This window comes from Malus sylvestris, chromosome 15 (assembly GCF_916048215.2).
Source record: "Malus sylvestris chromosome 15, drMalSylv7.2, whole genome shotgun sequence".
In the NCBI taxonomy this organism is placed as follows: Eukaryota; Viridiplantae; Streptophyta; class Magnoliopsida; order Rosales; family Rosaceae; genus Malus; species Malus sylvestris.
In genome coordinates this window covers 26,574,326-26,600,681 of record NC_062274.1, presented here as the reverse complement: position 1 = coordinate 26,600,681, position 26,356 = coordinate 26,574,326, and the positions used below count along the sequence as shown (strand labels likewise).

At 36.5% G+C, this 26,356-nt stretch overlaps 5 protein-coding genes across 8 annotated transcripts; 3 read left to right on the top strand and 2 right to left on the bottom strand.

Moving 5' to 3' along the window:
• The first annotated feature begins 2,088 nt into the window (after positions 1-2,088).
• Positions 2,089-5,987, top strand: LOC126605397 (uncharacterized). Its single transcript, XM_050272782.1, has 8 exons — positions 2,089-2,145; positions 2,219-2,343; positions 2,428-2,509; positions 3,266-3,398; positions 3,575-3,732; positions 3,850-4,326; positions 4,427-4,559; positions 5,725-5,987. The coding sequence occupies exons 1-8, from the start codon at positions 2,090-2,092 to the stop codon at positions 5,743-5,745; spliced, it is 1,185 nt and encodes a 394-aa protein (XP_050128739.1). The 5' UTR covers position 2,089; the 3' UTR covers positions 5,746-5,987.
• Positions 5,988-8,747: 2,760 nt separating this feature from the next.
• On the top strand, positions 8,748-12,708 carry LOC126605395 (uncharacterized). 2 transcript variants are annotated; one of them, XR_007616938.1, is made up of 10 exons: positions 8,748-9,288; positions 9,531-9,675; positions 9,789-9,957; positions 10,050-10,308; positions 10,904-10,992; positions 11,246-11,428; positions 11,528-11,613; positions 11,724-11,808; positions 11,979-12,242; positions 12,321-12,708. XR_007616938.1 is itself a non-coding variant. In XM_050272780.1 (9 exons), exons 1-9 carry the CDS (start codon positions 9,063-9,065, stop codon positions 12,111-12,113), a joined length of 1,377 nt encoding a protein of 458 aa, XP_050128737.1. In that variant the 5' UTR covers positions 8,748-9,062; the 3' UTR covers positions 12,114-12,708. The 2 variants fall into 2 exon arrangements, 1 of the variants encoding a protein (XP_050128737.1); XM_050272780.1 differs by having other exon boundaries at positions 11,979-12,708.
• Positions 12,642-15,910, bottom strand: LOC126605400 (probable prolyl 4-hydroxylase 9). 2 transcript variants are annotated; one of them, XM_050272784.1, is made up of 8 exons: positions 15,324-15,908; positions 15,105-15,215; positions 14,822-14,979; positions 14,502-14,604; positions 13,915-14,010; positions 13,436-13,501; positions 13,240-13,359; positions 12,642-12,966 (listed from the first exon to the last, which is right to left on the bottom strand). In XM_050272784.1, the coding sequence occupies exons 1-8, from the start codon at positions 15,456-15,458 to the stop codon at positions 12,880-12,882; spliced, it is 876 nt and encodes a 291-aa protein (XP_050128741.1). In that variant the 5' UTR covers positions 15,459-15,908; the 3' UTR covers positions 12,642-12,879. The 2 variants fall into 2 exon arrangements, with proteins under 2 accessions (XP_050128741.1, XP_050128742.1); XM_050272785.1 differs by lacking the exon at positions 13,915-14,010 and having other exon boundaries at positions 15,324-15,910.
• Positions 15,911-17,015: 1,105 nt separating this feature from the next.
• LOC126605398 (protein CONSERVED IN THE GREEN LINEAGE AND DIATOMS 27, chloroplastic-like) lies at positions 17,016-21,041 on the top strand. The gene is made up of 7 exons (XM_050272783.1): positions 17,016-17,408; positions 17,919-18,071; positions 18,399-18,476; positions 18,929-19,024; positions 20,072-20,107; positions 20,204-20,385; positions 20,457-21,041. The coding sequence occupies exons 1-7, from the start codon at positions 17,175-17,177 to the stop codon at positions 20,617-20,619; spliced, it is 942 nt and encodes a 313-aa protein (XP_050128740.1). The 5' UTR covers positions 17,016-17,174; the 3' UTR covers positions 20,620-21,041.
• LOC126605394 (uncharacterized) lies at positions 21,017-25,413 on the bottom strand. Of its 2 annotated transcripts, XM_050272778.1 has the most exons (5): positions 24,965-25,411; positions 23,604-24,494; positions 22,919-23,004; positions 22,476-22,616; positions 21,017-22,084 (listed from the first exon to the last, which is right to left on the bottom strand). In XM_050272778.1, exons 1-5 carry the CDS (start codon positions 25,274-25,276, stop codon positions 21,940-21,942), a joined length of 1,575 nt encoding a protein of 524 aa, XP_050128735.1. In that variant the 5' UTR covers positions 25,277-25,411; the 3' UTR covers positions 21,017-21,939. The 2 variants fall into 2 exon arrangements, with proteins under 2 accessions (XP_050128735.1, XP_050128736.1); XM_050272779.1 differs by lacking the exon at positions 22,476-22,616 and having other exon boundaries at positions 24,965-25,413.
• Positions 25,414-26,356: the final 943 nt, after the last annotated feature.

The following is a 26,356-nucleotide window of genomic DNA, read 5'->3' as shown; positions in this document are numbered from 1 at the left end:
ACCCAAAACTCAGTCATAGTTGCCCAACGAAGGTAGATTAATTGAAGAAAGATTGCTCCATCAGAGCGGGCAAGATGGCTGGATAAGTATAATCCATTTAACTTGGTAGAGGTAAATTGTAGTAAAGTAGGTTACCTCTTCATCTCTTCAAATAAATTTGATTATCAATCAATTTCCCTGAAATTATTTTTGGTTTCATGTGTGTGTGTGTGTTGTTTTTTTTTATACTTTACAGGATGATCTGTACGATCACGCGAGCTTGGTGAAGGCAATCGACCAAGTGGACGGTAATCCTTGGTGAAGGCGTTCGAGCAAGTCGACGGTAATCCGCAATATTCCTTACCATTTTTTCGATTTTAGATTATGGGTTCTGTTTGGGAATCAAATGTATGGTTTGTGTTGGTTTGTAAGAATTTTATGTTTTGAATCAATTAGTTTCTTTATTGAAGTTGTTCTTAATTCATCTTTTCGATATCGTATTATTTTGACCATATTATTTGCTTTAGTCTTGGTGCATCAATCTCACTGATTACAGTCAATTGCAGATGAAGCAGCTAGCTAGCTTTCACTAGAAAACAAAACACAGTAGCATTCACCTTCTTCTCCATCTTTCCAAGCTAATTAGTTATACTATAGATTACAGAGTAAAAGTCCTTAATTTATCATTTCTGGTTTCATATAATAGATATACATACAACTCTTAACAAATGGATTATATCTGAACAGCAGGATTTGAAGTCCTCGGATGATCAAGTCCAACTGGATTGATTTGCGCTCAGATGTTAATTTGAGTATGTGCTTCTAAATGATGATAGATTAATTTTTGTCAATTAGTTGGTTTGATCCTGCCTCAGTCTATATGTTTTGGACGTCAAGAAAGCATGATGTTTTACATGAAAAAAATATCTCAAAAACTAGATTATTGTGAAACTACACACACCAAAACCAGATCATATATGTAATGAATAGAGAAAAATGTGAACAAAACAAATTGAGTATGTTATGAATAGTATTTTATATTCAATAAGGCACAAGTCCGATGGGACAGTGACTGTTTGCTTTTAGTAGTCCTTGAAATTATAGCTTGCTTATTCGTTCTGCTATTTCATTTATTGTGCAAGTATTATCATTTTAGAACTTAGCTGTTTCATTCTTTCTGCTTATTTCATGCTCAATTTCGTCCTCAATTTCCCTATTTCATTCTTTCTGCTTATTATTATTTTAGATGTCTGCATTGATAAATAATGTATACCACTCTTATTTTAAAGGGGATCAAGATTATAAAACAAGCGCCCCGAGCGACTGACATCTAATGTCATGTAAATTGACTTGCAGTTTTGTAGCGGAATGATGATAGATCCTATCCGAAGTTTATCACCTTTTCAGTTTAATAAGAAGATCATAGTCCGTGTATGCAGAATTTGGAGACCTAAGGTTATAGAAAAGGATAATGCGTTTGGTGGTCTCCAATGTATATTGGTTGACGAAATGGTAAGTATTTTGTTTTTTTAGGTTTTCAATTTTAAATTGTGGTTATGATTTCAAACTTTTGCTCTGATGTATATCATTTTATCAGATTATATTTTTTGAATTCAAATGATGTACTGTGCATGTTTATCTACCTAATTTTTTAAATTTATTTGTAATCATGTAGAAAGATGCAATTCAAGCCTCTGCAAAAGAAATTGATTATGAGAATGTTGCTCCAAAAATTAAAGCTAATCATGTTTATGAGATCACTCGCTTTTCTACCAATCGTTGTAAACTATCCTACAAAATTGTCCCCCATGAGGCGCAAGTGTGCTTCAATACAAGAACAAATTTTGAAGAGTTGCCAAGTGTTCATCCAAACATTCCCTCACATCGGTTTTACTTACTTGATTATTCCCAATTGTCTTCTTGCATCGATCAATATGATATTCTCACAGGTAATCATATATATATATATATATATAATAAAAAAATTTAACATCAATTTAGTATCATTTTGTCAATATTTTTCAAGCATTTTGAGATCTGACTACACTTTTTGGATAAATTTTGAGACGTTCTGGGACGCATCACTGCAGTAAAGCCTTTGGAGGACAGAATGATCAATAATGAGAGAATGGAGAAAATATGTGAAGTTAAGTTGCAAAATATCAGGTAAATAATTGTCGAGACATTTGAATTTCTCAAAATTGTTGCACTAATTTTTTTGTAATATTCATTCACTTAGGAAAGAAGATGTTAACCTGACGTTGTGGGGTGACACTGCAAAGACTTTTGATTTCAAAGCTCTGGAACACTTGACACCAACAGTTTTGGGTGTTTTTACAAGCCTTAAAGTTAGACAATTCAGAGGTATGAAATTTTTTAGTTCTATGTTCAATTGTTCATTTTTATTATATAAAATAATGATTTAATTCCTCATCTATAAACAACCAGAAAATATTGTGCCGAACATCAGTATTTCCACAATGATTTTCATCAATCCAGACATTCCTAAGGCAGCACCTTACAAAGCAATGTCAGTTCCTAAATTTCAAATTGTTGAAAATATTTTTTTCATGTTGAAATTGAGTATGAGAGAAAAAATATGGATATACCTGTTTACTAATGGTATACATATAAATATGAAACTGTTATTTCAATTAAACACATCTGGGAATACAATGTTTTTATATTTCTTTTAGTTTACATGTTTCTATAATTAAAAAGGCTATGATCTAGCTTTTTTGAGTGTAAGTTTGATTAAATAATTTGCTACAACTACCTAAAATTGTACATTACAAACTAGCATACCTGTTTTTGTAATATTGTAAACTTATGCAAGCTATATGCAAACCTGGAAAGGTTTATCAAGTTGATTAGAATTGTTTAAAAAATGATGTATACAACTCATTGTTGTTGTTGCTGTACAGTAGATGAGGTGGAATTTGTCTCCCTTTAAGGTCAAAATATTTTGTTTTATTAAAATTCATGATTTTTTTCCCCTTATTCGTAAAAAAAATCTCTCATAAGAACGTGTTCATTTTAGTCTGCCATAACAACATTTGCATATACATTTGGACAAACTTTTGAGAGACCACACTTTAGAAACACAAGCCATGTTTGTATATGCATTACATGGTGATGCAATAAATCTATAGAAGTATGAAAATTATTCTTGCAAATTTCTGATGGTATAATATGTGAAATTTTCTTTTTCAATTGATAAATGCTTAGTATCCCTTCATGGTTTAGATTCTTATTCGATTTTATTTGAATACAAAAATATATGCAGCTTTGTTGGTCCGGCTCATTCTGTAAAAATGTTGTCAACATCAGCAAGGCAATTAATGGGATCAGAACAATTAGAAAACGCTGAAAAAATGTATGTTCAGGATTTGAATATTTTGGATCCAGATTTGTATAAGGTAAACAAACTTTTCTCAATGTTTTAGAAATCAGATATGTGCACCTGCTGTGATACTAATACGCATCGTTTATTGTTAAATAAATTATATTCCTCATATGATATATGACACATTAGTTAAGTATATATCATTCTTAGAGATCCATATATTAATTACTGTCTGTACATATATTTCAGAACACTTCAGTCTTATGTAGAGCAGCTGTTACACGTTTTGACACGCATGCTGGCTGGTGGTACAAAGCATGTCCATGCTGCTACAAACAACTTAGAAAGGATGAAAATAATGACATGCTAATTTGTATAAAGCACAATGTTCAAATTCCCCTTCCCTGGTAAGCCAAATGTTTATAACTAATTTCATAATATTTAAGTACCCTAATTTGGTAAACCAAATGTTTACAACTAATTTCATAATCTTTGTACTGAAATATTGTTCTTCATATACTTAGGTTCAAAGTAAGTTTAATCCTCGAAGACGCCAGCGATGAGACCAATGCTATCATCATTGGTAAACCGACTGAACGTTTATTTGGAACTTCATGTTATGATTTAGTTGTCGAAAAAGGGTTTACTGATCAACAAGAGCTACCATATGCAATTCTCCAATGTCAAGGGCAGATCAAAATTTTTCAACTTCGATTTGGAAATTTGAAAAATGATTTCAACAGAAATGATCTTTTGATCCAAGCGATTTTCGACGACAAAATACAAGCTGTTCAATCAAGTTCCAAAGCTTCTTATGAATCATTGGCTGAATTTGAGGAGGAAGATACGACAACCCAGAATTTTTCATCTACCCCACCACTTTTTGATAAAGAGTTAAAACATATCTCTTCCACCATTTTACCCACTATTGTCACATCATCTACAAAAAGTTCAATTCGGAAGAGTCTCTTCAGCTCTGAGAATAGAAAAAAACAAAAAAGGTAAAAGTTTTCACAGTAACTATTTCATTTGTATCTATATTTTCAAATAACCTGATATTTACTAATGTATTAATCCCTCTTCTGTTTATATGGATTTAAGGGAAACTGAAATTACCGAAGAAATAGATGAACGAAACGCTTCAAACATTGAAGATTTTCCCATTAAATCTCTCAGGAACAAAGTGTCTCCAAGCAAATCTGAAATAGTGTTTGCTGCTTCCAAAACCCGATACGTTACATCTATTTGTTATGAATGCTTTAACTATTAGTTAGGTCCCAGAAGTACGGTTTTACTTTGTGGTTAGGACTATTGGAATGAAATTTTGTTATTAGGTTCCCAACTTAGCATAAGAAAAAGCTCAAATGCTTAAGTTTATATTTGTTTAGAGTTGAACCTGGATAGGCTTGCCGTACAAGTTTACACTTATGTGTGGAATTGGTGCAACTTTTGGGGTTTGTGCGATGTTATTTTGATCAGTTGTTGGCTAAAATTTGGTTAGTTTGATTTGGGTTTGGTCAAATTGTTTCAATGGTGGGTGGGATTGGTGTCCAGGAATATTATGGTTTTGTGAGGTTTTGATAGGGTTGTCATAAATGGAGGATATTAATGAAGTTAATGAACATGTTTATCTTTGTAGGCTTGACTTCTGAACGTAAAACCTACTCTTTTCAATTATTGGGAAAGGTTTCTGAATTTTTATTTCTATTTATGTGTGTTGAATTTTGGGTTAATTCACACAAAGGTCACAACAAATTTTAACAATTAACAAATACTGAAACATTTGGCTCTTCCCAGAAAAGGAAAATAAGAATTTATTCTTCTTTATTTTTGTTTATTCTGATAAAGCTTCTTAAAGAATTGGTTCTTATTGGGATGAAATTTTGTTATTAGGTTCCCAACTTAGTGAAAACATAAGAAAAAGTCCAAATGCTTAAGTTTATATTTGTTTAGAGTTGAACCTGAATAGGCAGAATTTGTTAATTTTCCTTTTTGTCCATTTATTCCAAAAGTAACTACTGAACTTGGAATTCACACAAAGGTCACAACAAATATTAACAATTAACTACTGAAACATTTGGCTCTTCCCATAAAAGGAAAATAAGAATTTATTCTTCTGTATTTTTGTTTATTTTGATAAAGCTTCTAAAAGATTTGGTTCGTATAGTTCTTTTTCTACAAAGATAATAATTCTGATCCATTCAAACTTAAAAGAGCAAAGTAGCGAGCACATTAGTTTGACTATCTCCCTTAACCAATATCAAACTATCAGTCATTGTTAAGTTTAATTTATGAAAGGGGTTTGCTTACAATTCTCACACTGGATTACATTTTTGTAGGTTAATTTTTCTTTTTATCATATTTCTTATGCAAAGAATTTAATTTCAATCTACAGCAAGAATAAGTGCAAAGATGACTGAAGTTCTCTGTAACAATACAGAACAAATGGAAGATTTTTTTGATGAGCCCAGCTGCCCAAGAACAGAGAAGCAACATGAAAAATAGAACCATGTGGGCAATTTTTGAAATTGTATATATTTGGGACTTGAAGCTCCATCCTTTTAGTCGTTCAGATCTGTGTTTTTTGGTTGTACATAGAACTTTTAACATAGAGTTAGTAAAATACACGTGTAAAATGAACGACTAATCAATGTGGGCGACTTTTGGAAGTGTATGTAAATGTAACTTAGCAATTTCCCCTTTGGATTGTAAATGTGCTTTGATGAAAAGTAAATAGAATGTCATGTAACGGAAAAACTTATTTTACCCTCTTTGTTGTAGTTGTTCTATGAATTTATAAAATGTTTTACAATGAATGTGTTGATTTGTGTACAATAATATATGTGTTGCAACATCATGTTGAACTTTGCGTCAAATATACATAAAATTATTGTTCATACCTATGGTAAATTTTGGATTAAGCTTAAAGATTCATAACCCGCAGCGTAGCGCGGGCAAATTTCCTTGTTCATACTATTCTAGATAACATTGATTTACAACTTATTTTTATATATCATTTATGTGCTTCGATTAGAGATTGTTGAATCAAAATATTAAATGATTTTCTCTTTATGTTGAAGGTAACAGAATTTTTAAGTATAATACTAAAGAGATCAAAATTTTAAACTAAATTTTGTAAACCAAATAATGTGGTTATTGATGATTTGATTATTATTTAAGTATTGATTAACGTGTTTATTTTCTATTGATGACACATTATTTGATTTGTAAATTCAATTTAATAGTTTGATCTTTCTAGCATTAATTTTTTTTTAATTGTAATTCACATGTTTTTGTACTAGTCCTTGAGACTATACCTTCTATGAAGCATGATGTTGTCACACTGTCAATTATTAACGACATACTTACAAGACAAATATGGTACCCAAATGATAACTGTCACGTGTCACTTAGTTTTTTGTGTTAAAACATGTTACTTAGTAATACGGTTCAGTAATATTTTTCTTCACTTATAAATTGGTTATTGTATGTGGAGTTTGATGGACTTTGGTTGACTCAATGTTGACCCTAGAAGTTACAAGACATGTGTGATATGTAGACTGAATAACCATTGAGCAAACTATGTCCTCATGTTGATGCGGGCGTTCCAATTCCCAACCAAACTCAGTTAGGCGAATGAAATGACTGTGGTGATGCAGTTACGAAACATGCTGATGACTTCTGTACCGAGCAACTTTGACCAAAGAAGGAACACTCTCAGCCTAAGATTCTAGAACCTGAAGACAAGGGTATGCAATTCAGTACTAGGTTCAGGATCTTCTACACCATGTTCGGCAACTTTAACTATATTTGTGAACATAGTCATGCCCCGCATCAGAGTTGGTGGAAAAATCGAACTCGAATTCGGAACACAAGCTGAAAATAAAATAAACAAAATTGAAGCTAAAACTGGGTGAAAACTATAAAATTTCTCATAAACAAAAAAAACTCAAGAATTCTTTACAAGGCTTAAATAAATAAATATACCCTCTAGCCTCATATCTAATTCACTTTCAAAACATCTACCCATTCAACTGTTTAGTTTGTAAACCTGGATAACAATAAGGGGTGAGCTTCAATAGCTCAGTAGGGACATAACATTACCACGATAAATTGTCCAAACTAAATTAAGTGTCATAATATCATACATAATCAGATATCAAATCATTATCGATAACAATGCATACTCTTCATCTATACCCGTTAATTCGAATAACAAAACACCCAAACCTCGTATGTCTCATTCCGTACTTATACCACTTGGTACCAAGTAACTAATTATATGAACTAACTCCCCTAACACAGCCATCCCAATCTCCCACCTCTATTCTTGTGAATCCATAACATATCCATTCACTTGCTATTGTTCTTTCAAATCACAATGTTCATCTCTCAATCTCCAAGTCGTCCCTCACATAAAGATCGTCTTCACCGCCGATTACATAAAGAGTGTCATAGAAAATCCAATCTCTCCCCCTAAGATGTTGATAGAATTCATTTTCTTTGTCATATATACTCACACCACTTCCATCGCCATGTTGCCACCACCACCTTATTATGACCATCTTCTCTACACCCGCCACCACCACTGTAACCGTCGTTGCCACCATTGTCATTGCCATGAGCATCATTGCTACTCCTACCATAACCACCGCCTACACTACCATCACCATGATCACCACCCCTACCACCATCATCATCACCCCCCCCCCCCATCTCTACTCCTCTTACACCTCAACACCACCCCACCAAGACAATCATCACGTGACATTTCCACCACCATCGTATAAGACTACTTTGTCATAGTCATGATCACCAATTCAATAATGAAACTTAAAAATAATATTGCTTATTTATGAATGGTGATTATAAATTTCATGATAATCCACATAGTTCTAGAAAATTCTAGCATGAAACTCTCTAGAATTCTACAAAGTCTATCGTGTAACTCTTTTCTTTTTCATAAAAGTACATCATTACAAGTCTACTAAATCCGTGAAAGTCTACCACTTAAAAAAATCAACTCCATTTAAATTTTAATACAATGCACCCGTCAAGTGAGAAGAATTAGATTCAAATTTCGATAGAGGTTTCACAAACAAACATATATTTTTGTTCTTTGTTTAAAAAAAATAAAAAGCAACCACTTAGCACTACAATCTAATAGTATTAATTTTAACTTATAAGTGAGAGGTCTTCAATTCAATTATCGCTAAAGGCGAATTTGAACTATATTATTACTGGCTTATTGTGAGGTTTAATCCACTTCCCCACTCTTTTAATATAAATAATATCATATGCTCAAAAAAAAAAAAAAAAAAAAGGAGAGAAAGAGGAAAGAACAATCGTAATGAACAGAATCCACTCCCCCCACTCTTTTAATATAAATAATATCATATGCTCAAAAAAAAAAAAAAAAAAAAAAGAAGAGAAAGAGGAAAGAACAATCGTAATGAACAGAAGAGCCCGGGTAGCGGAACTTCCTCTCGAAACGACGACGCGTCCAGCTTCCTCTACAGTTGTACTACTCAGTCACAAGCTCCGCTCCTTTTACAGTTAACAGGCATAGAGAGAGCCCATCTCCATGTACGAACCTTGAAGTTTCAAAAATCCTCCCCAAATTCCATAATCCATTGACAGATCTCTCAACTCCCAATCCGCACCAATGCCTCCTCCAATCTCCGAGATCCGAAGCTTTTCGCTCTGATCGATTCCAAGAAGCTCCGAATCGGAATCAATGGCGGTGGTGATTGAGAGCTCCGTTTGGGAACCGAATCCCGGCGTATACATATTCATCTTCCTGGCCTCTCTCTTCTCCATCATCGTCTTCCCTTATGCTTCTAGCAGCGGCAGCAGCAGCAGCTCCGGCAAAGCTCCGTCGCTCTTCGACCATGGAATCTCCCCCACCGCTTCCTCTCTGCGCTTCCAGCGCAACTGCCTTCTCATCTATTCTCTCGCCTCGGGTCCGTACTCCTAACGACGTCGTTTATTATTCCCTTCCACTTCCAGATGGATCTTCTCTGTTTAAATTCAGATTTGTTTGGTTGCCGAGAAAGTTGAACTCAACTTACGTAGAAATTTATATTTTTATACTTCCATTTTGTCATTGCTCAAACTGAAAATCGCATTTTAATAATCTAACTTAGTAATTTAGCTATTAAATTTCAATCACTGATCGGATACTTTTGTACTTTGATGACGCCAGGTATGGAAGGAGTGTGGTCTGTATTTGGAGAGTTCGAATTAGCTTACTACGGTTTGAGCAGAAAGCAAATGCTGTTTTCTCTCTGTGTTGGATTTGCAGCATCTCTCATTGTTGGTTCTTTCTTAGGCGTGCTTTCGGATTTAATGTGAGTGTTGATTTTTAGCTAAAATTGTCAGTCCTGTTTCTTGTTTTTTATTCGGATGCCCAATTTTAAACCCTAATCAATTTCCCTTTGTTGTTGTTTTGTAATTTCTGTAGAGGTCCAAAGAAAGTTTGCATCCTCTTTTGCATTCTACATCTCTTTCTTGGCTTGTGGAAGAGAATTACTGATCACCCGAGCATTTTGGTGGCGAGAATTTGCTTGTCTCTCACAGCTTCTATTTTTTCATTCAGTTTTGAGACGTGGATGGTAGTTCAACACGAAGAGGTTGTTAAGAAATGTCGTCTTTCAGATTTGATTTGTGTGCAGCAATTAGTCGAGGAAATGAAATGGTTAATATGTAGGCTTTGTGTTTGCAGCAAGGGCACAGGCAAGATATGTTGAGTGAGACGTTCTGGTTAATGAGTTTCTTTGAGGCTGCATCTCTTATTGGAAGCCAGGTGCTTTCAAATTGGCTCATTGGTGATAATTTGGAGAAAAACATGGCTTCTCATTCTATTACAGCCGTCTTCTTGGCAATACTTGGCTTAGTCTGTCTCCTGAGAGGATGGACACAAACCCCACAAAAAGTAGCTCTTAAGGAGTATAGGGCATCTTTCTCTGCATATATTTTTGGTGGTAAGATTCCATTTTGTTTATAAACTTCCGTCTACTAAATATACTCAAAAACAAATTATACTGCTTCGATACATTCATTATGAAAATTAATCAGTTATTAAATGAGGTTGATTGAGACTGAATGTATAATCATTTAAGATTTGTCAAAGTTAGATGCTTTCTATTTGTGCAAAACTCTATTCATGGGGACCAAACTCCTATTTGCATTGCACTTTATTTCTTTCGTTGTTTATGTTTGCCTCCATTGACACTCAGCTGTATATACTTGCCCCTCCGTTGATACTTCTTGTTTTTGTTTCACCATTTTTATACCGTCTTGAATAGTTAAGTCACTGATGTCATCTTTCCTTTGATGGGATGAGTACTTGTAGAGCATTTTCACACTGTTTATCTGGAAGTTTTGTTTTATAAAGTTCCCTGTTTCTCGTAACTGATTATTTGCCAGTTAGAGGTTTGATTATGTGATGGGTTCTCATAAAAGTATTTAGCTGCTCTTCTGCATATGCTTTACATGTCATGGTGTGAACTATAGGCGTAAGCTTTAGCTATGAAGTTGAGGTTTATTCTTACTGTTGTGACTTTGTACGATTGCCAGATAAAAGAATATGGCTTTTGGCATGGGCACAAGCTTGTCTTCACTTCTCTATAGCAGTCTTCTGGATACTATGGGCCCCTACAATAGTGGTATGGTTATCTATAATTAAAATTAAACTATTTAATAGAAGTGAAAGTAACCATGCTTAATATCTGAAGGACTTTGAACTTTGCACTAATGAGATTATTTTCTTTACTCCATAAATTGAATAAACAATTCTTTCTTGGTTTCTTCCATCTGGGTTAATTTAAAAGATGTATTTGAAGTTTTGGACCTTGGATATCTCTTGAGACTTGAGGATTTCATTTTCTTCCTATAATTTTAATAACAACATGATTTTAGGCTGATGGACGAGAAGTGCACCTTGGGTTGATATATCCATGTTTTCTGGGCTCAAGAATGCTTGGAAGCACAGTATTTCCGTGGCTGAATAGTGGACTGTCATCCCTTAGAACTGAGGATTGCCTAGTATATGCATTCATCATGCTGGGGCTTGTATTGTCCATAACAGCTTATGATTATCAGGTAAAGATGTTTCTGTTTTGGAATATTTGAGAAATATAATATCACTCCTGTTTGATGCTGCTTGTTCAGAAGTTTAAACTTTTAAACGCCGATATGCAGGAAATTGGAGTTTTAGTGACACTGTTTTGCATATTTCACGCTGGTCTCGGGGTGGTTTTGCCTTCAGTTGCCAGATTGAGGACCATGTAAATTAAACAAGTGCACTTTCTTTCTAGTAGCTGATATCTCTTCTCTCAATTTTTGTTGCATGGATTTTTATTACATAGTTTTTGTGCTTTTACTTGTTTGTTCACAGGTATGTCCCTAATGCACTCCGTGGAGGGATGATAAGCCTTTCTCAAGCACCTGCAAATGCAGCAATTCTGCTTTTTCTGGTGCAAGTAAGTGTTTCTTCCTAGAATCACTTCGACATAGAAAAAGAAAACATATAATTAAGCATCTCCCGCAGCCACCGTAATAGAAGGTTCATTTGAGTGGTGATTTCCATCATGGAGATTATTGATTTGGCATTCATCCACTGACTTTTATTGCTACGGTGGTATTGATGCAGGGGAAATATTACCATAACATTGGTAATTCAACAATCATTGCTTTTGCTGCCCTTGGGCTATTCACAGCAGCTGGTTGCATGCATGTCTTGAAGCGATGGGGGAAGCAACCATATCACAACTGGCATAAATTGTGATGTTTTTACCTAATCATCACCGAGCTTATCGGCTGAGTTGGAGAATCCTGATCATCAATTGCTCAGTCCCTGACTAGCACAATGAGTGTGTTTAAAGAAAAAATTATGTGGCTTTGAATCTGCACTGAGGTATGCCACTATAGAAGAATATAAATATTGAAAGAAAGTGTGAAAGATTAGATTGATATGGTCTTGTATACTCCTTAGGGATCAACTGACTGACTGCAAGGCGGAAATCAATTATCGGTTCCTTGTCACTCAGTTCGATTCAAGTTGCCAAATCCATCTCGCACGCTCAACTTTCAGGGCACGTCTGCTGGTTAGTCAGGAGAAGAGCAAGGGATTTACATGTTTACTAGTAGATTTTACAAGTTTATTATCGGCACCGTTGCGGTTTAGGGATTTATAAATCGACAGTAGCTGAGAGCTGCAAATCTCTGCCATCCTCATTCCGAAGATCTATTTTTTCATTTTTTGTTATGTAGATTGTAATATTTATGCCCCGAAGTGACATAATTGACATTATACTTCAGCCAAAATTGTACTTGCTGTTATTGCATGGACAACTGAAAATACATGCTATTTTTACCTGCTACACATGATTTATTTAATTCGGTTGCTAGATGAGATACAAGATGTCAACACGACGGAAAATTTCTCAAGATTCCGATCTATAACACGAAAGACCCCTGCCGCCGGCCTTTGTTGTGTGCTTAATGCTCAAGTGAAGATAAAATTTGAGCATTATGCAACAATATATTAGCAACTAATCCTCCTGTTCTTGATCCCTGATCCACTTTGTAGCTACCCATTTTTCCCCTTCGATTACAGGACAGCTCCCGTGTAATGCTAACTGCAGAGGCATCAAGCCAATTACGAAATTAGAACGGATGATTAAACAGAAATTGTATAGGAACGTTTAACTGTTACCGATTTGGTGCACAACGTATTGCATAAAGACACCGACAAAATAAATGAATAATTTCTCTCGGACAGAATGATATACAGCAGTCGGGATAAATTTCACGAGACAAGCTGAGGAAAACGTTTTTTCTTTCTGTTTTTCATCGATGATTCTGGAAATGATGGTAATAATAGTGACAATGGGAAGCAAAACAACACTAACCATATCAATTGTACCATTTGGAAGCAATGAATAAAACAGAAGTCCATCCCCTTTGCGTGGCTTCACTTTCAAACCAACACATTCCCGAAAATCATAGGTTCCATCCGTGTTTGAGCCATTCTGCAGATCAAATGCAGGATGATCAATAATGAACAAACCAAAAAGGCAAAGAGAAGCACAGAGGTCTTGACCTTACCTCGTAAGGAAACATGGTTTCACCGCCTTCCTGAACATCACTTAAATACAACAAGAATGATGCAACCTGCACAAGTTCAAATATGACTCTTTCAGAGCTTTTGGTAAATAAACAGTACAATTCTATCAAATCTCTAGCTTGGTAACGATATTATTTGAGAAAATTCAAGAACTTGTCATAGAACATCTTTTTGTGACTTAAGACATGAAAACCATCACATCTGTTTGGTTTCGAACTAGCTAATCCAATTTATCCAGGTAGCATACACCGATATGTTTCAAAGTGACCTACTGTGCTTTCCATCCCAACTGTAGTAGTTGTGCAAATGCAGCAAATAAAACATTGAGGTTTATCTTTGCCTAGTTTTATCTGTCTAGACGTGGGAGTGCTAGTGTATCGGTAATACACAACCACAAACATTATGATCATGAAACCAACAAAGGCCAATTGAAAATGCATGTATTATGCTGAAGATGTACCCTTTGGCTCTTCTGAGGACCATATTGATCAGGGTGGAATGCATCATAATGAGAATTATACTTCTGCCCGATCTCATAGCGCAAGATGTTAAATGCCTGAAACATGATGATATCCTCAGCTCAGACAATTTTACAAACTGGCCTGAAATAAAAGGTTAACTAATTCAACAAAAGGGTCAGCGACTTTCAGCAACACTGCACCGATTTCATTTATCTATGTTTCTATTGGGTGGTGGGCACGTAACAGAAAAACATAGACATGTGAGGAACAGAACCAAAAATCCATAAAAATAATTAGTATGTAAATGTAAAGTCTTCTCATCTAATCTAACAGGATTATTTTGCAACAACCCTTCTTAACCCAGTTTGCGCTTGCAGAACAATTATATTACAAGTTCAAGGAATATAATTTGGCAACACAATGTACGATATTTAACTTCATGCTGTCAGCTTGGACATGACTGAAAAAGTTCCATAAGTATTGCTTACAACGAAACATGACAAGCCATTATGATCTTTGTATAGATATAGATAAAGAAATGACGAGGATGATAATCACAAGCTCAAAAACTATAACTAAACAGTACCTCTCCATGTGTCCTGGGAAGCATTGTAGCCCTTGCAATCTTTTCCTCAATCACATCCAAAGTCCCGGATTTATCATCAGAAGCGGAAAGAAACACACCCGAACTGCTTCAAAATACCATGTAAGCATATGATATGTAGCATCTATAACTGCTCATCTTTACAAAAACTACTTACATGTGAACCCGAATCACATTAAATGCTATTTTTTTCTAAGCTTATATCAACAATCAACAATAAAAATGGGATGCATAACCAGTACTAATAGTGCAAATCCTGAAAAGGGTTTGCTGATTCACCACAACAAATGTTGAAAATGTACCTTGTTCGTATATCCTTTGTGCTTTCCTCTGTCTCTCCTTCTCGCAAAGCCAAAATCGATGGTTTAAGGCGTGGTTTTGCCAAACCGATTATGCTTTCGCATTGCTCCGCAGTTGCAAAATTAGGAAAATATAATGCTCGCGGATACCAACTCAAAACCTATAAGCAGTTCATATGCCCCCATTTCTTGTCAGCTAATCAAAATTCAATCTTTGATTACAACCCTAAATTGATCAAACTGTTCATAACAATCCAAGCAAAAAACATTAAAAAGCAATAGAAACCTGGAAGGGAATGGAAGTTAAAGAATCGTCACCGGTCTTGCCATAAGGCATCGAATTGTACTCTGTCTCCAACAGTCTCGCTCTCAGCCTATTACCACCACCACTCACATGCTGCCAAAAAATTCAAAAATAATCTAGTCAATTTTGAAAAATTGAAAAACCCCATTAAAGTTGTTGATCAAAATAAAAAACCCAATAGAGGAAACGGGGAAATTTTACCTGGGAGAGGAGGGAGGAGCCAAAGAAGCCAGCAAGGAAGAAGAAGGAGCAGAAGATCAAAGTGGTGGGCAACCCGAGTATGCCCTTGAACTTGAACTTGGAGCTCCAATTCCCTTTCCCACTTTTGGGTCTCATCGGTAATTTCACTTCCCTTCCCTTCCAATGCTGCTGCTGGCGAATTGGCAATGGCGGTGGTGATTGGTGGCTTTTATCTGGTCTCTTCCGTGTTAACAGTCACTCAAATACTGACTAATTGCAGGGTCACAGTCGAGCTTGTAGAGTAAGCAACCCGCCTTCTTTTGATTCTAATTGCACGCACGGCACCGCGGAGGTTGGTGTTGAGAAAGACTGGGATTTTGTGATTTGAATTATTTACAAAATTACTGGGGGTGCTAAATTTTTAAGATGTGGGATTTGCAGAAATTTTTTCAATACGACAGGAATATGATTCAGTAAAAATATAATTAGCTGGAAGCATGTAAAAAAAAAATTTAATTAATTGTATTATTACACTTATATATTCAGCCGTGTTATCAGCACACGAAAAGTTCGGAATTTTGGAGATTTGGAAATTGGAATCCAATGGTGACTAGGAATACAGAATTGTGCGTCTCTTTCTGACAAAATTGGTAGGCAATGTGGCGTGGAGCATCTTCTTCTTTTTGGCTACGCGGTTTCACTGTTCAGTTTTCCACTTTCTTGTGGAGTCCAGTCTCAACAGTTCAATGGAGTCAAGTCTCAACGGCTCAATGTAATCATAATCAAAATGTTACTATTAAACTACGCTCTAGTGATATTTTTCTTTGACAAAGCTAATATTCTCAAATCAGCTTCGGGACAACATGTTGAAGTGTTTGTTAATCTATTAGTCTTCTCTTCCCTCCCCTCCCCTTGCATCCGCACCGTCGTCCCCCTCCCCCTCCTGATGGGTGGTTTTGAGCGCTTCATCCTCTTATCCCTTTCCGGTGTCTCTCCCACCATTTTGTGAGCCTCCCACCAAGATATGGGCCATGCCTCCTCCCAAGGTCATATTCCTTGATTTGGGGCTAGATCCCTGGTTGCTGGTTGGATGGATGACTTCATTATTTCGATACACATTTTGTGTATTTAGTTGTCTTAAAATTATCAAGAAAAATATCATTCATCTAAAGCAAAGTTATAAACATTCTGCTCACAAACTTACAAGCCAGACATAGCAAAGCTCAAGTTTGGCTCGTTTATTATATGAACTCGAACTGTGTTCTCAGGACAAGGGCCAATACCCTTTAACCTTTTAACCTCATGAGCTACAAGGTCTTACACCGTCCCATGAAAGCACGAGGAATGCGCACAAAACAGTGCACCCTGATGCCGTCCCATGATAGCATTAGGAATACACACGACACTGCGTGGAAGGCCGAAGGTGTTCACATTTCATTTGCACAATCAACGTCGCCAACACACTGTTTACAGACAAGAACAAAATTACTTTTTAAAGTCCCTAACATTTGGATAATCCTATTTACAGGCCTACATGATCGACGGTCCAAAAGTACACACACAAAGGAGAGGCTTGCACACATGTCCAATTGTGTGGGTCCCCCCTTCCAATGGAAGTATACAAGTACTATCACACGTTTTGCCTACCTGGCTTTGGGTCATTGTCCAAACAAGCCCTCCTCTTCGCAGTAAATTACAAATATGATTTTCCGAATCAGTTGTTTTCCTCCACGTAAATAATGCATGGTCCCTGAAAAAACACAACCATCCCTGAAAAACACTCATCTCCTCCCCCGGTTTCTTGCCAGTTGAACCAAGAAATTTAGGATACCCCTCGGCTGCGCTCGGTTCGGTTCGATTTTAAGGAAATAGATGCTCCGAGCGCAAGTGTATTGCTCTCTGCTCTTTAGTCCTCCAAAAGTCAAGTTAGTGACGGTTGGTAGCAGCTCCACCTCATGGCTCATCCAATACCGTAGTTCTAGAAGGCTGCCCAAGGGGGTTTCTATCAAGGCCTTGAAAGATGGGGCAGGCGGGGAAACGAGTGGCTTCCGCGGGCAGAGTTGGGATCCGGGGTCAGAAATTGAGGTTCCTTTTGAGCAAAGGCCGGTATGTTTTCAATCTCTCTGTCTAATTTTGCAGTAGTCTCAGTCCTTCATTGTTCAACAGAAAATTCGATGAGCTTATTCGCTGAACAAGAATTCAGTCGGTAATAACTTCAATTCACTACTTGAGGAAAACTATTCAGATTTTAGTTTTTCTTGCGTAAATCAGAAAATATAAAAGGATGACATAACTAAGAAGAATAAGTATGACCAATGACTAATGAGAATATGCCGTCCAAACAAATTTGTGGGTCTTATAGCCGAGTAGCTTCTACCCGCACTTCAAGTCATGGGATTGAATCAAAGCAAGTGGGTAAGTGAATCCCAAAAGGGTTGGGAGAAGTTTTGCGGGAAATTCAGAGCAATCCCTTCTTATGCACCCCACTCAATGAGCAACAAAGAAAATAAATGAGGAACAAAAAAGAAGAAAAATCAAATAGATTCCCACACATCATGTCTTGCATGCAATATGCCATAAAAAATCCGTACTTACAGTTATTTGATTCCATGATAGGTGAATGAGTACTCGTCTCTGAAGGACGGAGCCTTGTACTCGTGGGGCGAACTGGGACCTGGGCCCTTTTTACTTCGACTCGGAGGTTTGTGGTTGGTAACTTTCACAACTCTAGGATTGCCTATTGCTGCTGCAAGCTTTAATCCATCAAGGGTAAGATACAGATATTGCGCATTTGAAAGTCAACATCAGAAAATATATGTGGATATGATGAACAGATAGGCCAATATCATATGTATAGTAGTGTAAAAGCAAAAAAGATTGTTGTCTCGGCACCAACAAGGTTTCTGGAAACTAAAAGAGAATGTTCTCTGTGCTTCCATGCCTAAGAATATACTCAAATAGTCGTAAAAATCACACACAGAATCCCTGACATGCTACTAAACAAGTTAAATAGGAAGACGTAAGCCCAGCAAGAGGTAATTCATTTGTCTTTACTTAACCTGTTCCAACCTTACTTTATCTGTTCCAACCTTGCAGGACCCTCTAAGATTTGCGCTAGCTGCTGGAACTGGAACTCTTTTTGTTGTATCGTTGATTGTCTTAAGAATTTATCTGGTACGGTTTTCAGCTTACTTCATCTTACAATTGCGGCTACAGTGCATGAGTAAAAGTTTTGCATTGAGTACTAATTAAACCTCACAGCCAAAACTTAATACTAGATAAGACAGACACATGGTTTGTTGTATTACTGGCAACCATGGATTAAATTCTACTGGTAGAACATTACAACCATCAATTATTTGCTACCAGTCCCAAATACCATAGAACATAGTTTGCTACAGGTTCCCGGGTATGTATGGATTGCGCGAAAACAAATGCAAGGCTTGAAACTTCATATGGATAAATTAAACAGTAGTATGGTAAGCAATAAGAATGAAGAACAAGTTTATCTTTTAACAGAATGAACTTTACATCTAAGCAATTTTCATACTTAATATTTGTTTGGCAGAACCTCTCTCATTGTAGAATCTTTAAAGCAAATAAATCATATAATTACCGTACTGCAGGGATGGAGTTATGTTGGTGATAGGCTACTATCAGCAGTCATACCTTACGAAGAGAGTGGCTGGTATGACGGACAAATGTGGGTAAAGCCCCCTGAGGTTAGTATTTTAACCTAATCCTTTCTCAGTTGAGAAACAAGGATGAAATCCCTCTGGAAAAGGTTAACCTTCCAAGTCTAATCCACATATCTTACTCAAGTATTCAACTGAAGAAGGCTAATCAGAAAATTCAAAGAAATCAACTGATCACATAAGGTTTAACGTTAATATTGCCTATACATCAAAACCTTGAAAAAAAAAAAATATGATTTATGCTTTGAAAAATGTATCCTGTGGCTTATCACTAGAGCTTAATAGTTAATACTCGAATAAAGTTTCAGAAAGTCGGACTGTGTCGATCGTGTGGCGTATATTTGCATATGCAATTATGGTCATAAATATTATACTTTGCATTAACTTAAGTAGGGTCATTGAAGATGCAAATTTGAAGATATGAAAACTTGGTCATCAAGCAATTTAAACATTTCATAAATGGCGTCTAGTGCATAATAAGAATGAAAAGAGAAGACTCAATCAAACAGATTCCAATTCAACAAAAAGGGAAAAAGCAGATCGGAACTATCTATGCCCATGCCAACCCATAATTTAGGCAGAAAGCATCAATGGAGCATCATCCCAATCAATTTCATCATTTGATTACTGAGAAATAAACATCATGTAACAGAGAGCACCTTGTAAGAGTATGCTGAACTGGAAATACAGGGTAAGCACTTCCACAATACCTCTTCTGCCGTAATTCAGGTACTGCGTTGCTATGGTGGCCATTTCACCTCACTGCCAAGTGCCAACCGCTGAATAAATGATAGCGAGCAGACCTAAGTAAAGCATCTGATCTTAATTTGTGATCCAGAAAAACGAATAAGTAAAGAGTCACCCATAGTTAAGAACTTTCAGAAACCATCAATCAAGATCAGTTTATTCTACGAATTGTCCAGGTTGAGTTAACAAGCAAAATGAATATGGTAAGGAAGAAGGGCATACGATCATCCTTCACCCTCACTCTGCTACTCATACAGAATAATACAGGAACCATCCTTGCGCAAGATATGGTTACTTAAAACTAACAGCTCACTATTTTCCTTGCAGGTCTTGGCTCGTGACAGACTCTTGGGATCTTACAAGGTACTAGCAACAAGAACTTGAAATAAGTGCAAACTATCAAAACATAACCTAGAAAAGGATGATAATGAAATTTGTATTTGAAAATTTATGGTGCAGGTCAAACCAGTTATCAAATTGCTGAAACAGACTCTAGTTGGAACAGGGGCATTACTTGTTACAGGAGTGCTGCTGTTTATCTTTGCTACACCAGTGGAAGACTTTGTTCGCACCACATTTGGCACGAAACAAAACTCGTCAGATGTTTCCGCCTCAAAAATCAGCTCAAAGTTCAATATAAGGTTTCACTCTGATCTATTATATACAGATTGCTTTTGATACTTTGTTCGCTAAATGTTGCTTGATCATGCAGTAAAGAGGAGTTACTTAAACTGCCTACGGATGTGAAGGCCAATGATGATCTAGCAGCAGCCGCTGCTGAGGCTGCTGACGGAAGACCAGTCTACTGCAGAGATCGGTTTTATCGTGCATTAGCAGGTGGACAATACTGCAAATGGGAGGATCTGCTTAAGTGATGGGTTGAAGGCAAAAGATAAAATCATAATTCATATGCAATTCAATATTCTACAAAATTGTTTTACAAACAAAGTAGTGGTCTGCATGGAAATGCCATGTCCATCCAAGGAAAATCCAATAGCACCAGCAAATAGATGGGGGGTGGGGGGAAGGTTAGCATGAGACGGTGGAGACGGTGGAATGCCTCTTAGTCACTACTTCATTTTATAAAACAGATTTTGTGAATGTCATTGAACAAATGCTGATAAACTATGCTTTGTAATTTGTAACATATAACAACAGAATCTACAGGTATTACTTTATTTTAGGAGAAAAATGATCAGAAAACAGACATAAAGAAAGCACGAGAGAATGAAACAATGTGGAACATATTTACAATAGGTGATGTGACAAAAATTGAGCAATTAAGTTTCCTTTACTACTTCTCTGTACTGTACTGCCATTAATGGAGAGGAAAAGATGATCAACTTTCCAAAGAAGCGGCAGTTGTCATGGTAAATATCCATGATAAACCAAAGAACAGGGAACGAAAAAAAGAAAAATGTACTATATACATACATACATACATATATATATATATCATTTGCTATGTGAGGCACATTAAATACCATAACTCTTCAGTCACTGGACTCATGAAGTTGAGATGTATGTAATGCATGCTCTTCTCGCCTAAAACAGGAATTCTTGAGAACGGCTTCAGGAATCAGAACAACAGCTGCGGAAACAACTAGACAGACACGCTTCCACAAATATCTAAATGATAATCTTGCAAAACTTGATAGCAGTATGTGAACTCGTCTCCATCAACACCAAAAAACAGGGCAGAGAAATGATATCTGGAAAATAAGTGCCAGTCATACTTGGCGTCCAAACAACCTTGACCAGTGGCATTTTTGAGAAATAAGAAGCAGAGCCTCTGATGTCAGAACTCAAGCATTCTACCCCCAAAGATAGATCAACCAAGTTAGTGTAACTGTGTAAGTCCATAAACAGTATCCCCTGCAAACAACTTTCTAGCACTGGTTATGAGCTGTAGCCTTCAACAATATGCCAAGAGCCATTTGTGATCATGGATACAAATAGCTATGCCATATCATAGTATAAGTTAGGCTCGAATGGTATCCCTCCCAGACAAGCTCTGCAAAGTCAAGACAAATGCCCTTCAATATATGTTCATGGTAAAAACTGATAGCAGGATATAGAACCATCGGTTTTGTACTTATTGCTGCTGTCTAAGCTTTCTGACGCCAGATTAGAGCAAAGCACTGTTGAATACTTGGAGGAACACCCAATGCGTAATTCCCCGACTAGTATACCTCCTAAATAAGTCTTTTGCACCAATTGAGAATTTTAAAAAGTCGTCTGTCCACGACATCCTTGAATGTATTTTTCCTTCTTTGTGCATCTTCAAGATCTAAAGTTCTATATGCAAGAGAAAGAAGATACATCGCAGGATGGAGTCTCCTACACACACCACAAGAGGATGGTAAGTGCATTTCTAAATGTATGAGAAGACCAAGTAAAGTCATAATGAACTAATGGAGGGATAATATCCTAACGATCCCCCTGAACAAATTCAATTATAAAAATGAAAGACAACAGCATTGTTCAGAATGGTGGCTTTTTTACTAGACACACGCCAACATAAAATTTAAAAAAAAAAAAAAAACCATTCACAAATTAGAAAATAAATGTTTAAATTTCACTTTGCACTAAATTTAAAGTATAAGTTGACCTGCTTCAATACAAGTTGAGCATCAATCCCTATTCTGTTTAGTAAATTAGTTATACACTAGATTTAAGAAAAATTGTGAATTATGAAATAGAGCTCAAGATCGCATATGACATTACTTACTTTTCAAATTGTTTTCCAGCATCAAAGCCATCCCAATACCGTTGAGATGGCAACATGCGGCCTTTCTTATCTCTACCAAATGTTTCAATATACCAACCGCCTATGTCATGCATGCCACAGCGAGGCTCAAACAGCCAAAATCTGTTCATACAAGTTAAGAAAACAATTTATTGATATGCTGGACTCATCTCACATGACATAAATAGGACAAAAATGATAATTTTACCAATAAATTGTTGGGTTGATATGTAAAACAGACTCACTGGAGAACACAGAAGTAGATTTATAACTTTGTTCAAGTCCTTGACTATGACAATGAACAAACAATAAAATTGCGCATGACAAAACCATATCAAATTCTTGCAAGAAAGAAAAAATATGGAGGCACATTGACTTGAAAATAAAGTATCAGAATGTTCTTTCATACAGATGTCACAGCTTACTTGCTTGGTGGCAACCGAGCTCTACTGCATCTGCACTCACAAACAGAAACCTTTTCTCCCAATTCATACCAATACAAGTGTTTCACCTGTAAAAATTACAAAAATAAATACATGAATAATACTAATCCAACAATATAGTCTATATATAATATATATTATAAGCACCTCTTATCCAGATATATTTACAATCATAAATAGATATATAACAATAACTAATACCAGGCAGGCATATATGGTGAGCAATAATGGTTCTTAACAAGATGCTTCATGCAATGGTATACGTATGTACAAAAAGAAGCCCTGTTGAATCAAAATCTGTTCATGTTGGAATATAATATGCATGCAGGCAAAATGAAATGTCTTGAAAGAAAAGATTCCCAGTATGCCTTACCCAGTACAAAAAGGTTAATCATCAGTACAACGAAACCCATTTTAGTTTAAAGAACCATTGGCAACCATATGTTAATGACTTGGTGCATGTACATCTTAGATTATGCACCACTAGAATATATTAGAAACTTCTTAAATCATGCAGGATCTGAAATCTGCAGAATCACCCTCTAATCAAGTATGGAAAATTAGAAAGTGTAATATTGAAAAATATATACATCAACTTTAAGCAAGAAATTTTATCAATAAGGATGAAAGACAAGCAAAATAACTTGAAGAAACCAGGTTTACGAACCAGCAATGTTCTATGCTTCATAATCACATGGGTTTTGGAACCACTGCTATTGTAGACAAAGCAGGACCCTTCTTCAGAGCTAGTCCCTAATCCTGTTATTGTACCCAACAGAATCCTTGATCCAACGGCACCACCTAAAAATGAATCTTGAGAAAACCCTTTGTTGGTATGCACAGGATTTTCATTACAGCTGAGAAAAACATGAATGCGATCAGACTCTTCATTCTGTTTCCCATCACGGTTGTTTTTTGGAGGGACTCTGGTGGCTGTAGCAACCACCCTTCCACATAGATGCAATTCTAAATCCTTATATGCATCTGGTGGGTCATTTTTGATATCCCAGGTTTCTGTATTTGCGTTTCCAACATCATCAATGCCACCAGAGTTCTCGCTGAGGCTAAAGTCCTCAACAGAACGACAAATTCCCAAACCCGCAGATGTGGAATAATTCAATTTCATATTGTTGTAATATGACAGTTCTGGAATTTTATTGCCCAGCCGGACCATCCCAAAAAGGTCACGCCCCGATACCAAATGCAGCACCTCTGGAGTTTCATACACAGACCTCTCTTCAGCTTCGAAGCAGTCCGGAAGAAGCTCCATAGACTCTATCAGAGGGCCATAGTAAGCCGCATGTATGGCTGAATAGAAATCTCTCTCAAGAACATCAAAATAACCTGTACCAACCACCACCCTCCTCTCCGACAAAACATCATTTATAGCTAGTCTATACCACTTCAACCATTCAACAACTTCCATCTTCTTATATGTACTTAGATGACCCTTATACATGCTGAATGTCATGACATGCTCAGAATGTTTCTGCACAAGCTTTCTCTGAGATAACAGGTCCATGTCGTAATGGGCCCTCTTTTCGCAATCCGAAAGAATCTGCAATCCATTACCAGTTATACAGTCAGATTAGAATACCTGTGTTTTCCTGGTAATTTATAAATTCCTTTCTGGACTATTGCTCATAGAATCTAATTCAAAGAAGAACACGTAATGCTTGTACGGGGCAAGCTAAGAGTATTCGCTATATTTTCCTTCAGTATTCCCTTGCTTTAAGACTACGGCACAAGCTGTTTATGAAAGCAAGTTTAATTTGGATACTTTAATCTTTACGCGTTCCTGCACATTTGCTCTTGGGGGAGAGAAGAATATAGCAAGTTTAATTTGATTTACTTGCAATAATCCACCCATTTTTCAGTAATCCAATTTCAAAATTTAAGACCGACTTCTTTCTTTTGAATGCAAAACAATGCGATTATATATGATAATTAATCCAAAGTTTAATTGCAATAACAATGCGATTATATGTATAATTAAGCTCAGATAATTGGAGCAGCGAAGATACAAACCTCATAGGCGGCGAGGATTTGCACGAATCGGCGAGAAGCATCGGAATCGGTCTTCGACTCGGCGAGGTCCGGATGCGTTTGCTTGGCCAATTTGTGGAAAGACGCTTTGATTTCGGCAAATGAGCTGGTTTCGGAGACACCTAGGACATCGTACGCGTTTTCTGAGCCGAACTCGGTCCGAGCTGACTCGGTTCTGCTACTGAACCACTGAGCTCCACCACTCCGATTGCGCCTTGGGTTCTGTTGAAGTAATAGCAGAAGAATTGGACGACGGCGAAGCAGAACGTCGTCTTTGGCGCTATGAGAAGCCATTTTCTAGTATATTTTTTAATTTAATTTTGGATTAATAGTGGGGGAACTTTGGAAATGGTGGAGCTGGAAGGCGGGGAACAGTGAAGGTGCGGTTTCGGAGTCCGGAGGCAGTCTACGGAAGTTGGTGCGTGTCGTTTCTTGCTCATTCTTAGGGGAGTTGAATTTAGGTCTTGACACGTGGCCAGAAAGTTGAATATTATAAATGGATACGGTTTCATTCGGTTCGGTTTGGTTTTTGTTTGGTTTTTTGTTTTTTTCGGTTGGGTTTCAGTTCTTTTATTTTATCAATGTCACACACCTAAACAATTGATCATAACATTCCTCATGAGTCCTGATAGTCATAAAAGCAAACTAGCTTTTATCTTATCTCCTCTGTAATAATAAAGCAAACCAACTTTGATCTTATCTCCTTTGTAATTGAGAACACCATATTGGAGTTATGAAAGCATAGGATGTCAGCCCGTGATGGAAAATAAAACCCTTTTTAGAAGTGGTACTGATCCTTTTCTTTGAACTTTAGTTGGTCAATCCATATATACGCTTTGAGGGTTTATGGGGCCTTGAAGATGTAGCCACTAGCGGAGCCAATGGTTGCGTAGGCCACAATGGCCAACAAATATTGACCCAAGTTGGGTCACCCAACATGGAACAAGTTATCCCGCATGTAACCTCTTCAGCCAAGTAGCAACAAAACATAAGAAAATTAAAAAAAAAATTTAATTAATAATTTTTCTATTTTAACATTGAACAACTGCTCCACCATAACACATTTGAGGCCTTCTCTCTACGTGCGCGACTCCACCATACCACTGGCGCCATATCCATTCAAACTTTAAGTTGCTCTATTCGTCAAGTTTAATCAGGTACCCTCCACTCCAAATTTCCAATCATTGACAATTTTGTTATCTTAGATTTATTGTGGTTTTTAGGGTTTCATTCAATTTCAGTTATGAATAAAATAAGGATTAGGTTTGAGAGTTATTCCAGTTTTTCATTCAATTCCAGTTTAGAATTAGGTCTGAGAAGGGCAGAGTATCATCCTCGTATCCATTTATAACATTGGGCATGAAAAAAGTTGTT

Bases quoted from the DNA above. Each gene is read 5' to 3' on its own strand.
- LOC126605397 (XM_050272782.1), top strand. From the start codon at position 2,090: ATGATCAATAATGAGAGAATGGAGAAAATATGTGAAGTTAAGTTGCAA. The intron at 2,344-2,427 runs GTATGAAATTTT...ATAAACAACCAG, and splicing joins TAAAGTTAGACAATTCAGAG to AAAATATTGTGCCGAACATC. The intron at 3,733-3,849 runs GTAAGCCAAATG...TCATATACTTAG, and splicing joins GTTCAAATTCCCCTTCCCTG to GTTCAAAGTAAGTTTAATCC.
- LOC126605395 (XM_050272780.1), top strand. From the start codon at position 9,063: ATGGCGGTGGTGATTGAGAGCTCCGTTTGGGAACCGAATCCCGGCGTA. The intron at 9,958-10,049 runs GTTGTTAAGAAA...TTGTGTTTGCAG, and splicing joins TGGTAGTTCAACACGAAGAG to CAAGGGCACAGGCAAGATAT. The intron at 11,429-11,527 runs GTAAAGATGTTT...GCCGATATGCAG, and splicing joins TAACAGCTTATGATTATCAG to GAAATTGGAGTTTTAGTGAC.
- LOC126605400 (XM_050272784.1), bottom strand. From the start codon at position 15,458: ATGAGACCCAAAAGTGGGAAAGGGAATTGGAGCTCCAAGTTCAAGTTC. The intron at 15,216-15,323 runs GTAAAATTTCCC...ATTTTTTGGCAG, and splicing joins GCTCCTCCCTCCTCTCCCAG to CATGTGAGTGGTGGTGGTAA. The intron at 14,605-14,821 runs GTACATTTTCAA...ATTTTGAAGCAG, and splicing joins ACAAAGGATATACGAACAAG to TTCGGGTGTGTTTCTTTCCG.
- LOC126605398 (XM_050272783.1), top strand. From the start codon at position 17,175: ATGCTCCGAGCGCAAGTGTATTGCTCTCTGCTCTTTAGTCCTCCAAAA. The intron at 18,477-18,928 runs GTACGGTTTTCA...ACCGTACTGCAG, and splicing joins TTGTCTTAAGAATTTATCTG to GGATGGAGTTATGTTGGTGA. The intron at 20,386-20,456 runs GTTTCACTCTGA...TTGATCATGCAG, and splicing joins AGCTCAAAGTTCAATATAAG to TAAAGAGGAGTTACTTAAAC.
- LOC126605394 (XM_050272778.1), bottom strand. From the start codon at position 25,276: ATGGCTTCTCATAGCGCCAAAGACGACGTTCTGCTTCGCCGTCGTCCA. The intron at 22,617-22,918 runs GTAAGCTGTGAC...TTGTATGAACAG, and splicing joins GCTCGGTTGCCACCAAGCAA to ATTTTGGCTGTTTGAGCCTC. The intron at 22,085-22,475 runs GTAAGTAATGTC...TGGTGTGTGTAG, and splicing joins GCTGGAAAACAATTTGAAAA to GAGACTCCATCCTGCGATGT.